The sequence below is a fragment of the Marmota marmota genome, unplaced genomic scaffold (genome assembly GCF_001458135.2).
Source record: "Marmota marmota marmota unplaced genomic scaffold, marMar, whole genome shotgun sequence".
NCBI lineage: Eukaryota > Metazoa > Chordata > Mammalia > Rodentia > Sciuridae > Marmota > Marmota marmota.
In genome coordinates this window covers 11,210,811-11,225,827 of record NW_026000108.1, presented here as the reverse complement: position 1 = coordinate 11,225,827, position 15,017 = coordinate 11,210,811, and the positions used below count along the sequence as shown (strand labels likewise).

Sequence of the window (15,017 nt, the reverse complement as noted above, 5' to 3'; positions counted from 1 at the left end):
GATGGTTAAAGAATAGATTTTATGTTACTTAAATGTCAATATGACTTTCCAGATAACCACGTTCTAAATATTTTTAATTACATAAATAGCTTGTTATTCCATTACAAAGCAGGAGGTTTTTGCTTAGGAAAAGGAACTCTTAGAATTTGGGGAAAATGGAAGATTTTAAAGAAAAAATATTGGGTCAAAGTTTAAGAGATTGACAAAATAGAATATTTTTTCTAATTTGTTTTCTACAATTGGGACCATGATATATGCAGTTGCGAGGGTAAATGTGGATTCCCTGACTTTGCAGAATGTGTTGGACTAAATGGCAACAGTCATTTTCCTGTTAGAGGCTGTTACAGGGGAGGGCTTCCATTTTTTTCCTCATAGTGAAACTTTATTGAACACATCCATTCCCCCTAACTAATCCTGTTTTTTAAAATATCTTTAAGAATGTATGTTGATGATATTTAAGACACCCTGCTAGACTCTTCCATTCAACAGCTCTACTTTACTGGATGAGCACGGTTTTTCTCCTGATTCTCAATTTCCATGTAGTCGTCCCACTGGGCCTTCATCTGTGGGCACATCTAAAATGTGTAAACATTCCCCCTTGACTGGTGCAGCCAGATTTATTCATCAGAATTCCAAGGATAATGCTGTTATTTCTGTGTTTCTGCAAGATAAGTAAGAAAATAGGTATTTAATTGTAATTATCCAGAAGAGAAGTTTTCCCAACCTTTAAGTAATTTATTTGTTAATAGTGTTTAGATTTTTTAAACAGTATGAACTTCCGAAGGTTCCCTTTTCTCCATGCTCCCTGCAAGTTATTGGGAATTCTTGAAGAAGTTAAGGATGGTAGACAGGGAAGTGCCCACCACGTGGGTCCATCCAGCTCTGGTAGCAACCAGGGTGAGAAGATGAATTCATTTAGGCTTTCCAGAAGTAGTTATAAAAATCAGCTGATCAGCGTATCTGTCAGGTACAAGCAGAGGCATCAGTCATGTGCGCGAGGTTAAGGTCTGCCTTTAGAGAGTCGATAGTCCACATCCCAGACTTGCCTGAAGAAACTGAGTCCACCAGAAGCTGTCATGCGCAGGCAGGTCCTGACAGGGACTGGCAGATCTAAAGCTGTCCTTGGAGTTAGACCAAGGTCACCGGCATGTGCCTACCGTGTTGAAATCAGCATGCTGAAATCTTCTATTTAAACATTAACTAATAAGCCTTCTGTGTTTTTTCTGTGTGTTTTGTTGTGTTTCTGGCTAGCTCATCAGAGTTGTAACAAGCTCAATTAAAGTGCAAGGAATCCTGTCATATGCCTGTGTCATACTCTTCTATTTTGGGTAAGATGGCCTATTCCTGAAAATGATTTTAAGTGTAAATAAATGCAAGATGCAATGGAAGTGAGTAGTGCCTACATCATGCGTTTGTTCTCTGTGTGCTTTAGATTTTATTTTACTCTTCAGTGGAGGCTTACTCTAAGCCCTTTTTGCTTAAGAGTATGTTTCCCCCATATTTTCTTTTATGAAAAAAAGTCAACCTTTGTAGTCTGACTTTTTTCCATGTTTAAAAACATCTTTGACCTTTTTGTATTGCCACATTTAACTATTAGCACACTCTAGGGCCATGTCAGATCAGTTCAGGAGTGAAGCAGGAATGGCATTTCTCATCTGCTGGCTGAACCTTACCTGCAGATCTCTTGGTTTGAGGTAGCTCATATTCTGTTGGGGAAGATATACAGAAAGTGAAACTCACACTGTTTAAGATAAGTCGTAAAAGGTAAGAAGAAAATAACAATATGAAATGGCAGTTTTGTCGCTGTCGGTTTTCTCAAGAAGTGAACCGATGATACAAGTAGCCTAGCCTGGGATCAGGGTGTAGTACTCAAAAAGAAAACTGAGCAGCTTGTCCCCACCCTGGCTTATGAAGGGTGCATAGGAGCCAGTGCTGAGGAGTGTTAGTCTGGGGGGCTCAGATCTGAGCATCTCCAGAGGAGTGGGGGGGTGAATAAGCAGAGCAAGATCATCTCAGCTATAGATCCCCAAAGGGCCTCATCAAGGATGAAGTCTGCTTTCCAGGGACATCCCTAGGTTTCAGTTACATGTTTGAGTGTTTTCTGCATTTGCCTGCTACCCACATACTGCTGGTCTGTGGCAGGTGCAGCACAAGACACTCTGTCGAAGCAGCCAGGAAACAGTCAGTTCTCCCCCATGCACCTGGAGCAATAAATATGCGTGCCAGCACCTGCAGTGCCCATCTGGGCCCTCACCCTACAGATCTGGGTTGAGGCTAAATGGCTGGTGGCGGTGGTGCCCACAGCAAGACATAATTCTGATCAGGTTGCATACCATTTACTATTGAATGAACACAAAACTGCTTTACTTAGTTTGTTTTTTGTTGCTGATAGCACAGACTGGGTAAGTTATAAAGAAAAGAGATTTATTTTGTCACACAGTTCTTGTTCAAGTTTTGGGGGTCATATCTGATGATTCCTTCTTGCTGGCAGAGTCCTGAGGCCATGCAGGCATCACATGGCAAGAGACTGGGAGCAAGTATGAGACCTAATCAAAGTGGCTTTAATAGCAGACTCCCTCTTGAGGTACCCCATTAACCCATTCAAGAGAGCAGAGCCCTAATCCCCTGGTCCCACCACATAATAGCTCATAATGGGAATGCATTTCAGCATGAGTCTTGGAGGGGACAATATTACTTTATTAAGTTAACTCTTTTCAGATTTTTGACGTTAAAAAACAAGAGATCCTCCTGTTCTCATACAAATTCTCACCCCTCAGAGTCAGCATGTGCCAAGTTTATCAAGTGGTTTTGCTGTAATTGTTCTCCTCTTTGTTTAACAAGTTAATTGTTCTAGTGGGTTTTTTTTTTCCCACACAAACAAAACTAGAAGTGAAGCATATGTATAAATACCTGAAAACCTTTGGTTAGTTAGAATTGTGTGTGCAGAAATCACCAACTAGAGTTCAGATCCATGCAGGACCCCATGTTGGTGTTCTGGGTCCTGTTGGGGGTTCCCAGTCCCCTCCTGCTTTGTGAGGGCCCCATTTCTGCACAGTGAGAAAGAACAAGAGGATGTGTGCCCAGAGCAAACACTGAAGGACAGGGTACCAGATGCCACAGGGATTGACGTTATTTTTCAATTTTCTTTCTTATTCATCTGCATGTATTAAATGTATTTGTTTTGTAGTAAGAGAATAAATGTTAAATTACTTAATAGTGGGAAGACCTCTAACTGGTAATGATTAATGGCACAGAACTAAGGACTTTATCAAAAGTTTTCCCTGGTGACAGAAGCTTTGGGGACTCTGGGCGTTGGTTGAGGAACTTGTGTCCTCTGCTAGGTCCTGGCTCATGGGCCCACCCCTTCTCACCAGGCCCACCTTCCTATTAGCAACAGTAGGAGATGGCAGGCGTGGTATTTCCATGGATTCTAACAGCGGTCATTTGTTTTGTTTCCATTGTTAGGTTGATATCCCTGAAAATACTTAATAGCATCGTGCTGTTGGGGAAGTCCTGCCAGTATGTGAAGGAGGCCAAAATGGAGGACAAGCTGTTCGACCCTCCCCCAGCCAGCGCTCCGGGCAAACCATCCAGCAAACCACACAACAAATGCAGACCCTCACAAGGTACATGTGCTGCTTTTCATCACCCCTGAACCATTTTCAGCCAGTTGTCTGAACTCTTTCTAATGAAAGTCACTGTTTGACAACGTGTAGCAGACTTTAAAGAATTTTTTCACTTTAAATAGTTGGGTTTTTTAACAGTTGTATTTTAGATCTCGTCACAGATCTACTGACACAGAGCTCTGAGTTTTTACATTGGTTCGTTCATTTGTCAGTAGGTACCTCTGAGCCCGTTACATGCCAGGTCCAGGGGATCTGCAGGGAATGGCAGCGCCCCTCTCTGGTGGAGCTTATGCTACATGGTCGGGAGGGGGGGGTGGGGAAGTGTGCACCTTGCCAGGTGGCTCGGTGGAAAGCTGCAGGGAGCTGAGGTGGACCCTCAAAGGGAAGAGCTGTGGCTGTGGGGATGGCGCTGAGCAGAGCTGCTTGGTGGATTCAAGGACAACAAAGGCCAGGCCTTTGTGAGACCTCAGCTTGGTCTCAGAGTGGGAAGGGGCCAAGGCAGGGTTTAGCATGGTGGACGAGCAGCTGGTGTTCCCAGAGGATCATTCTCAAGTTGGTGGACAGCAGACTCAGGAGAGTAACCCTGGCCAGCTGCAGAGCGGAGGCTGCCTGGCAAAGCAGGGTCTGGTGGCATGAGCAGAAGGCCTGGCCGCATTCTGGTAGGTCTGGAAGATGAGGGAAGGACTCTGGTAAGTAGATGGTACAGTGTGAGGAAGAGAGGAGAGCGAGGGTGGTTCCAGGTATCTGCCTGAGGGTTCCAAGGAAGAGCAGAGGCCAGGCTCAATGTTTGCATTGGATGGCATCCCTCTTAACATAGGTGTCAGCTCATACGACTTTGAGTTTATATGATTTATTTTTAAATGCATGGAGCAAGTGCGGGGTAATGCAGGTGAACCTCCACGCCAGTGCGAGGTGACACAAGTGAGAACCAGATGGGCGAGAGGACTGGTGGGCATGGGAGCACATTCTTCCTGGAGCTGGCCTTGCCTGGACTATATCTTGAAGGATGAGAGGAAATAGGCCATGTGGGGTCTGGTGAGAAGGACACTGAGGGAAGGGGCCAGCGTTACCTGAAGTCACAGAGGCCTGAGGAGGTTCCAGAGAGCTGGCAGCTCTGTATTGCGACTGGGGAGCTCTCGATGGCAGGGGAGACAGCTGGGCCAGAGTCTGGGCAGAGGCAAAGGCTGTGCTCATTGCATGTGCCTCATGGGGAGCTGAACAGCTGGAATAGAAAGTTGAAATTAATTTTTTCCATTATAAAGAACATATTGAACGGGCGCAATGGCGCATGCCTGTAATTCCAGCTGTTCAGGAGGCTGAGGCAGGAAGATGGAGAGTTCAAAGCCAGCCTCAGCAAAAAACGAGGCACCAAGCAACTTAGTGCGACCCTGTCTCTAAATAAAATACAACATAGGGCTGGGGGTGTGGCTCAGTGGTTCAGTGCCCCTGAGTTTAATCCCCTACCCCCACATACAAAAAAAAAAAAGAATATATCGAGTATTGTTAGTGAGATTGCATTTATTTCACCTAACTAGATAGCTCATAATGGGTCTGCACACGTTCTCTTATGTATAGTAAGAAATTAATAAGTGTCAGTCTTGTTTAAAGAGGATTCTAATGGGGGAAGATAAAACTTGGAAGCATATAAAATGTGAGGCCGTCAGTCAGGGCTCATGTGGGCAGTACACATTAGACCAGTGTCTGCAAAGAATGTCCTAGAGGTCAGGAGACCACAGACTTAGAGTCCATTCTGGAGGGCGATGAAGTCAGGCAGGAAAGGGTAGACGGGGGCCATGCTCAAGACAGCGTCAGAGTTAACCCCGTTCATTCTAAAAGAAACAGAATACAGCAGGGCTAGAGGGAGGGTACCCCAAGAGGCAGCTGGGTGCATACACTGCCTCCATGATGGCCGTGGTTCAACAGGTGTATGCAGATGGCAAAACTCATCGCACTTGTAATAGGTGCAGTTTGTGAGCAGTTCCATTTTTGGCCCAAAGAAGACAATCTCAAAAGGATTAAATGTTCATGCCCAAGCCCAGCCCCACTGTCCTCAGGGCCACGCTCGGGGATCCCTATGGCTTAAAACAAACACTGGGGACTTGACTGGGTGATGGGTGGGTTTCCCCACTGACATGGACTTCTGGAGCAGTGCTTCTGCCCTCTGTCTAGCTACAATGACTACAGCAGCCTGAGTGGAGGAGCCAGGGCTGGTTTTTCAGATCTGGCCACAGTCACATTAGGATATGGCCATTTAGGAAATAGCCTTGGTATCAGAGTTGGGTCTCTTCAGAACAGGGTTACAGTGTTTTTTGTGTGACGAGATCAAAATAATGCACCCTTCCAGAAAATCTTGAGTGAGCAGTAGGGCAGCTTCTGAGTTTTATTGTAAATCACAGCTGCTTATCCAGTGTGCACTTTGGTCATTTGTTTTTTCCAAAGAGGGCAGATGGACACTGTTTTCAGCACAATTGAAAACACAGGTATTGAGGAGCTCATGGTTACTGTAAATTGAGGGGAACCTGTTTTCTAATTCAATGGCTCTCCTTTTCCATAGGACTTTCCACAGAGGAAAACCTGTCTGCCTCAGTCACCAGCCAGCCTGCTCATCAGAAGGAAAATGTCATACCACTACTTGTGACCAGCAGTTCTGATCAGTTTCTGACAACTCCAGATGGTGATGAAAAGGACGTAATGCAGGAAAATTCTGAATTAAAACACAGATCCTCAAAGAAAGATTTGTTAGAGATAGACAGGTTCACAATTTGTGGAAACCGAATTGACTGAATTCCGTGGCTTGTGCTGAGGATGCTGGCCCTGGGCAGCAAGTGCTGAGCTGCCAGGACAGACGGATGCTAAACATGGCACTTGAATATTTATTTAAAAACTTAAATTATTAATGGCAAGCAAATCTTAGTATCTCTCCTCCAATAATGTGGTCTGGCCAAAGGTCAGATCACGGAACAGCAGCAACCTCCGGCCTCGACTCTGGGAAACTTGACGGAGACAAGCACTTCCCCTGTGTGGCCAGAAGCAAGAGCTCTTGGCTTGTCACTTGGGCTCCTAGAGTATGGCGTTGTCTCCAGGCCTCTTCAAAATGCAGATGTACACCTGGACAGCTATGGAGCTCTTACCATGATGACTCTCCAGCCGCACCATTTTCATAGACAGTTCTCAGACTTTACTTCATCTGCCAAAGCATTAAAATTATTAAACATAAGTCAAGATAAATGTTCTTACCACCAGAATAATCCTTGAAGATATATCTGAATTAATCAGAATAAAAGGCTACCTTAAATAAGACATGATGAATAGTAGCGTTTTATAGAGAAAAAAAAAAAAAAACACCCTAAGCCAGTTCATTTATTTAAAAGAAAATAATTAATTAATGAAAGTTATGCATCACTGAGAAAATGTTTTATAATTTTTCAGTTTACTCTTTAAAGCAAAATGTGAGCTGTGTTTCATTTAATTGCAGAGGATAAAATAGAAATTTCCTTATAAAAAAGCACTTTTTTTTTTTTTTTTACTGAAAAGGCAGAGCAGTGTTAACTTTAAGGTATAGTTAACTGGTTTTGCTTTAAAACTAATCATTTCATCAGCTAAAGGATTCGGTGTTGAATAGGCTGAAAAATTGTCAGTGTACAAAATTCAAAACTATCAACTTTAACTGGATTTTTTTAAGTAACAGTTTCAAAGTAAATATTCCAAGTGGATCAGGCATCATCCTCTTGCTTGGGCTTATAAGATGCATTCTTCATTCATTCGTCAGCAGTGCACCTGTGCCCAGGCGGGGTCTGGGTTCTGCATGGGCAGGTGCCAGGGGCCGAACCTACACTGTAGGCCAGCCTGTGCTGGGAGAGGACCCCTTTTGAAAGTGAATGGGGGTGTCTGGGTGTGGACGCCCGTCTGTGTGTGTGAGGCGTTTGTGGATGTTGGGAACAGCAATCAGAGGGTGCTTTTTGGTTTTGTTGGAAATTAAGATTCCACTTCTGCTTTACTGCTTGTCACAGCCTACATTACAGGACAGGTTGTTTCCACCCCATTTTATCTTGAGAATCCTTTCAACATTTCTATAAAAATTTGACCACTTCTGATTACAGAACTGTCCAGAAGATGGTACTGATCACTTTATTTCCATTGGTGTTTCATTTTTGAAATTGTTTTATGCAAATGTTTCAAGTATATTTATGCAAAAGGCAAATTGGGGGTGATTTGTCTATCCTGGGTAAAATATAAAGCAAGCTTTAATGCTTTGGCTTGTTCATTTGAAGTACAAAAGTGAATTTTAATGTTTTGCACTAAACAAAAGAAATCTGAAGATTGATATTGAAGAGATTGTACAGACATACATTTGTGAAACCGAGATGTATTTTTAAGTTAAAAATGAACATTTTAATTGCTTTGTGTATGTTTCAGTGTAGCCCATTTTAAAACCTTTTTTTCCATCTCCTTCTCACCAACAAAAGGAACAGCGCTCATGGTGAATAGGAATGGTTTGGAGAGAGCTTTTGCCAAACACAGCCCGGCTCAGAGCAAGAGTGTGGCTTTGGTCTGCCGGTTCTGCCTGAATGACTGTTACTGTGCTGTCATCTTCAGATTTTCGTTTCCTTTGCAGATGCCCTTGGGAGTGTGGGATGATACTCGTTTCTTCTGTCATAATGGCATTCAGTACTAATTTTATAAGTGCATCTTGTGTGAAACTCAATAAATTCAATTTTGTAATCTTTTTTAAAAAGGTCACTGAATTTATTTTAATGACGTTTACTGTTGTGTTGGTGGAGTAGATTTCCCACTCACTCTACAATATGAATTTTTTCCTAATTTACAAATGATAGGACTGTCTTAATTTGACAGTCTTAATTTGTCTTAATTATTCTTTTGTCCTGGATGGTGGCAAAATGTTACATTTTTGTCTTTGAAAGGATAGTTTTAGACCTGGCCAAAGACCCTGTAATACCTCTCAGCACATAAAGGTGTCTATGTTTGCAGGGGTCCTGAATGTCACACGTGTGCTGCTTTCCATATCTGGGAGCCACATTCAGGATAGGGCTTTTGGCCCTGCATGATTTGGACCCTTCTTAGCCTTTCCTTTGGAATGGAAGTGCAAATACCATATGTTGTTCATGAGTTGTCCAGGCTTCTTGTTTAGACTTTATACTCATGATACATAAGCATGAAAGAAACTTGCTATAATTAGCTCCTCAGAATTTGTCCTGCCACTTCTAATAACTCAGCAGAGGTGATAAGTTCCAATGTAATTTAAAATCACTATGGTTTGATTTTCAACTTCATATATTTATTTTTTCCACACAGATTTGTTTAGAAACCCAAGTGTCAGAAACCATTGAGAATTAGGGTCAGCAACGAGCAAGGCCCCTGCCTCCTGGCGAAGACTGACAGCAAGAAGTCAGTGCAATACCAAGTGACCTCCCAGGCTTGTTTCAGCCCTAAGATAAATGTAGTTTGTTAACATTTTTACATATAGCTGATTTTTTTCCTGTTATATCTGCTTATTAAAGTAAGATAATTATATAAAGTTAGAAATGTTAGAAAGAGTATACAATGAATCAGAATGCATATATATACCTAATTAGAATAAGTAAATAATTTTTTTTAATACAGGTAGAAAAAAAAAAAATGTTAGAAATTTTTAAAAAGTGCTTTTTCACTAAAGACTACTAACTGTTCTCAGAATCTCTCCTGGACATATGCATAGGGTCATAGCTGGGCCTCGAGCCTCCTAGTTAGGGGCTATTTCCCAGCCCCTCGTGCTGTCTCGTGTGGCCATGTGACTAGTTGACAGGGAGTTCAGTTAAAGGGATATATGCCATTCTCAGGGCAGAAACCTTAAGTGACAGATCCTTTTCACCTTCCTACCAGCTGGAACCTAGAGAAGGTGGTGACCTCTCCCTGATCTTAAGATAAAAGCATGCACTTCGGGTGGCAAGTCATTCAGGAGAAAGGGCCTGGGTCCCTGTTGCGTGTGAAGAGCAGAGTTGCTGGTCACCTGAGAAAACTCAGACTGTATGTGAGAGGGGAGAAACAGGAAATGCCTTTGGCTTGAAGCCACTGAGTGTGGCGGGTCAGTGTTAACACAAAGAAGCCCCGGTTAGTACACTGAGGAATGTGAAAGGGTCTTCTGCGAGATCCTCACATAAAGAAGAGGTGTTAGACCTAACTCTCAACATGTGCTTCTGAAAGTACTGTAGGGGAGAAGGTGGAGGTCATTCTGCCCCACTTTTTCCGAGGTCGGACTTCCAACAACTTTGAACTGAACGCTGAACTTGCTCAGAAGTGGCAGAGCCGTGTTTGCTCATACACCCTTACCTAACTAAAGACACGCCTTGTCGCTCATCTCTCAGGGAAGTCTACGGTAAGAGAGCAAATTGTGGGAGCAGCCCAGGCTCAGAGAAGTAGGAGCAAAGGGGCTGAGTAAGCCAGGAAAGTACATCTCCCTGCCCAGGTAGACTGGGCCTTTGCAAGCCATCATGAAGGGACCGCTCTGGAGTGGCCTGGCACAAGGAATGTGTGTGTGATGGAGAAGGGGAGGCATTCAGAAGAAATAGGCGTTCTAAGGTGGTCTCAGTGGCCTGAGAAGCTGGCTTGTAGGAAGCAGCTCATACTGACACGCTGAGCAAACAAGGTATTGCCTTTCTAAATGACAAGAAGAAAAGCTAGGTAAACATACGGCAAGCGAGGGGAAGGCCCATTTCTACCTTGCAGGGAAGCCGCACTCAGGCTGTTTGTAAAGGCATGCAGTGTGAAGGAAGGCAGGCGTCTGTAGCTGTGCATTTTGCTTTTAACATGCAACTTTCATTTTGGCAGGTGAGAAAACGGGGATAGAGCACATTGGACATTTTAGTTGAGTGACTAGAGCAGGAATCACAGAATGAATAACCTCCTGCAGGTGATCAACCTGCAAAGCAGCGAGCTTAAGGTTAATTTCGAAACTAACTCCTTTCAGGAAGCACATTGTCATTTCACTTTAGATACATCTACATAAGAATGTAAACTGAGAAGGCCAGAAATAGCTGATGTTAAGGTTAACCAGGCGAGTGCAATGCATAACAAGGAAAAATGCACAAATATCTTCTTGTCGGACTTATTATACCATATGTATTAGTTGCACAATCTCTGCAAAGCACAGAAATAAGCAATGCTCTGTGATCACGTGGCTTATCTGTGGTCTAGTCAGGGGACCATTTGCTAAACAAACCCAGCAATTGGGGTGCAATCATGAACAGAGGCCTCTGTGACTGCAGAATGCCTCATTCAGACAGGTTCTGCCACAATCATTGCTGTAGCCCAAGCACCTGAAGGCAGCCAATAAGTATCGGGTGAATAAAACAGGCACCATTGTAGAGAATGTGTACTTTGACTGCCTTGGAAAAGGAGTAGGAATTGGGTGAATGAGGAGGGGAGAAAGGGCGAGGCTGGTATGGAGGAAGGCGGAAAACTGCATGGGTTCAGCCACTGGCTGGTAAACACAGGTGCGTAACTGCCAGCCTGGGGCTGAGACGGTGAGGAGGAAAGCTCCAGTCCAGCAAGGTGGAGATGCAGGCAGGGGCTAGATGTTGGCAAGGTAACTCTTGTTCAGGATCTTAGCTCTGATTTTGTAGGCAAAGGACAGAGAGGAATTGTAAGTGGGATTTTAAGTTGGATTGTTACAACTGTCAAATGAATGAAAAATCTTTGTAAGATACTTAGTGCTATGATCAGATCAATGTGTTGGAAAAGGCAGGCCGGTGGCCTCATAAAGGGTTATTATCTAATAGCTTCTGTTTTCATGTTCAGTGCTAAGCTCACCTGCGTTCTTTCACTTAATCTTTAGATCTCTGTGAAGTACACTCTTTATTTCATTCTACAAGTTAAAAAAAAAAAAGAAACTGCACCTTAGAAGGGTTCAGCCATTTGTCATTTACTTACTTGCAGGTAGTAAATAACAGAGCAGAAAGGCCAGCCCCGTCCCCAAGCTGGTGCACTTTCCCTCTCTATGCTATCAGCTCTTTTCTGGAAGAGGGAAAAGAGGACATGGAGGCCCCGAGGAGGCATCTGGGGCCATCCGCACCAGAGAGGTGAGGCTGTCAGGGATGCAGGCAGGGTAACCTGGATGACCCATGTCAAGGATCTGTGCCCCTCTAGGCAGCTCAGGGAGGGCGGCTGGCTGTGATGTTGCCATCAGGTACTTGCTCAGGGTGGGGCAAGCCTGTCTCCACATCTGTAAACCAGGATTAATGGTTTCCACTTCTCAGGGTTGTGGGGAGCAGGTGAGGTAACACACCTGAAACCGGGTAAGTGCAGGGGTGAGTGACAAAGTGCTGACCCCCATTGCCTGATGCCCAGGTCAGGGCTTCTTGGTGTGGGCCCTGGGCTGCCACACCACACTATCTGGAACAGGTTGGAAATGCAGATCTCGGGGTCCCACCCAAACCTGCCAAATCAGAAACTCCAGGTGATTCTGGGGCACACTAACATGATAACCCTGTCCTTGCCCAGGGTCTGGACCTCAGAATTATGGGTCCAAACATACCACTGTCTACTTTTCCCAGAGTGAGAGACTGAGAAGACTAAAATAGGATTCGAGGGTCAGAAGTCCTCTAGCAGATGCCTCCATTTGACTTAAAACCTTTCATTGTCATCATTCTCTCAGGGCCAGGCAGCTGGACAGAGACAGAATAGAGTTAGGACCATGAGGAGTTGCTTCTAAATCTTCCCCTTACCTGCTCTGCTCCTCCTGCTGCTCGCTCAGGGCTCTGTCCCCATCCCCAGAAAACAGAAGTTTTCAGTTAAGACAACAGAAATCACATGCACTGGGTCAAGATGCCATGGGTGTTCCAAAGCTGTAACACCAAGGAGTTGCGCAGAGAACAGACACTCCCACTAAGTAGAACTGAGCCCAGGATGCTCTGCAGGGAACTCTGGGAGGAGACCGTCCAGTGGGCAGGGTCCCAGAAGCTTGGATTCCAATGAAGCTCACAGATGACATGAGTGAGCTGTTATTTCAGGTGATCTGTGCTACAAAGAGAACAGGAAATGTGATTAGGACTTGAGGCTTCCTTGGCACTGGGTGATGAGAGAAAGCCTCTCAAGGTGACATGGGAGCTGAGACCTGCACAAAGAGAAGGAAACTTATTCAGGTGGAGACACAGGACCTGCAAGCACACGGCTGCCCAGGTGTGTGCGGGCTGTAGTCAGAAGACAGAAATGCAAGGCAGTTGGGGACCTGGGTATGATGTGCCGCCATGTGAAGTGTAGCAATGAGAAGTGGAGCTCCAAGAGTCCAGGGACTAGTGACAAGTGGAGGCAGGCAGCTGTCATGGGATGCAGGAGGCCAGCGAGGGGCTGCTTGTGAGAAGTGAACTGGCTCGGTGGACCTGAAGTCACACCAGGGCAGTGTTAGGAACCACCCGGCCGGGGGCATAGCCGCCCAGCCTCTGCAGACACCTTGCCACAGCATGCTTCAGCCATCCAGACCCAGAACAGAGCCTCGGAACCCAGCCTCCTCCTTCTGCTTCTTCCATACTGATGCTGCCTAGCAGGCAAAGCTGATTTTCGTTGGATTTTGCTTCTTGCTGGATAACCATGGTGACCAACACCCCTCAACTCTGTCATTCTTCCAGAATGATTCCTAGAGTCAGGCTGGCCCTTGCTGGGGGTGGGGGCAGAATGAAAACTACATTTCCCTAAGGGAAAGCGGAAGGGCCACATCTGTGAGCCCTGGGCTGAGTAGCAGGAGACTGGGCTGAGCTCACCTGTCAAGGAAGGCTGGACAGAGAATTGGGGACTGGAAGAGAAGCTGTTGGTGAGGTGAACTAATGCCAAGCGAGTTTGGATTCCACATCTGTTAGCTTTCTGTCACTGTAACGAATACCTGAGACAATGAAGAGAAAAGGGTTCTTTGGCTTATAGTTTTGGAGGTCTCAGTCCCTGGTCATTTGGGCCTGTCCTGAGGCAGCACATCATGATAGGAGCACATGGAGGGGCAAAACTATGGCCAGGGGGCAAAAAATAAGAGGAAGAGGAGAGACTGGAGCCCCATGATCCCCTTCAAGTGCACAGCCTAATGACCCAAAGGCCTTCTGCCTCCTGAAGGTTGGTCCAGGAGTGCCACCCTGGCCTTTGAAGGGCCTTTAAGAGACATCTAAGATCTGAATTTTAGCACCATTCTCCAGTTAAAAGTCACAGCAGGAAGGAACATGACCTTCCCTTGCAAATACAATGGGCATGAATGCAATTCTCATTTCTCCTTCAAAGAGAGGTTCGAGTTGGCGCAGGTCCTAGGATGATGGAATCTGGGTATCCAAGGGCTCCAACAAAGGCATCTACCCTCTCTCCTAGGGCAAGCTTCATTTCTCCTGCACCCCTAACCAGTTGTCATCTAGCTTTGTCTTGAAATAAAAGATATAGTGTTATTAATGTTTAAATCAGTACTTATTAAACATTGACCACAATCCATCCTACAAGGCTGTGTTCATCGCTTTCCAGCTCTGCCACAAAACACCAAAGATAAATCAACTTAAAGGAGGAAAGGTTTATCTTGGCTCACAGTTTCAGAGGTTTTAATCCATAGTCCCTGATCTTTTTTTTTTTTTTTTCCTGGGCCTGAAGCAAGAACACCGTGGAGGAGAGGGCTTGGCAGAGCAAAACTGCTCACCTAGTGGTGGCTGGAAAGAGAGAGAGAGAAGGGCAGGGATCTCAGGATGCCCCTGAGGGGCACACTGCCTACTTCCTCCAACCAGGCCCCACTTCTAAGGTTCCCGCCAGCTCCCATCAACATCCCCAGCTGGGGACCTAGTCTTCAGCACATGAGCCTTTAGAGGACACTCCAGATCCAACCATAACAAAGGCCCTTTTAATTCATTGTGTTACTTAATCTGCACAGTGTCCCTTTAAAGTCCCTGTTTTACAGATGTGGAAACTAAGACTCCGGAGGCTCTTTTCTCAACTAAGTCACCCAGATGGGCAGTGACAGTGCCAAGATTTCAACCCTGGTCTATCTGATCACAGAGCCCTGCTTCTTAAGCACCATATGCCTACAGACCTCAGCACCGCCCTGCACGAGAGCTGCGACCAACACCCATAAGACTTTTTTTCCCCTTAAAACGTTTTCTAACAAAAGCATGCACAGTTAACAGATTTTCCATTCTTTCTGCCTTCCTTTCAGTTCACATTTTCCAGACTCTCATACGATTCTAATTCTCCATAGATGGGATTTGCTGAGAGTTATTTTTAGAATTGGATTATGAATAGATTACTCTGGTTATCCTGCTTATATCATTGAGCCATCTTCTTTCTTCTTAAGGAACCATGAAGCAAGAGGCAGAACAACAAGGACTTCTATGATGGCTGGTACTTTCCAAATAGTCTCTCCTTGACTCCTGACTCAAGATT

The 15,017-nt window shown here is 44.9% G+C and overlaps 1 protein-coding gene and 1 long non-coding RNA gene across 3 annotated transcripts in view; one reads left to right on the top strand and one right to left on the bottom strand.

Moving 5' to 3' along the window:
• Positions 1 to 8,361, top strand: part of Tapt1 (transmembrane anterior posterior transformation 1) — a 46,136-nt gene extending 37,775 nt beyond the window's left edge. For both annotated transcript variants that reach the window (XM_015481976.2, XM_015481975.2), the window contains 3 exons: positions 1,252 to 1,328; positions 3,466 to 3,626; positions 6,181 to 8,361. In XM_015481976.2, the coding sequence (XP_015337462.1) occupies positions 1,252 to 1,328; positions 3,466 to 3,626; positions 6,181 to 6,410 (468 nt within the window). In that variant the 3' untranslated portion in view covers positions 6,411 to 8,361. The remainder of the gene's footprint in view (positions 1 to 1,251; positions 1,329 to 3,465; positions 3,627 to 6,180) is intronic.
• Positions 3,864 to 4,838, bottom strand: LOC125610938. Its single transcript, XR_007341032.1, has 2 exons — positions 4,697 to 4,838; positions 3,864 to 4,291 (listed from the first exon to the last, which is right to left on the bottom strand). It is a non-coding gene; the product is annotated as an uncharacterized LOC125610938 (long non-coding RNA).
• Positions 8,362 to 15,017: the final 6,656 nt, after the last annotated feature.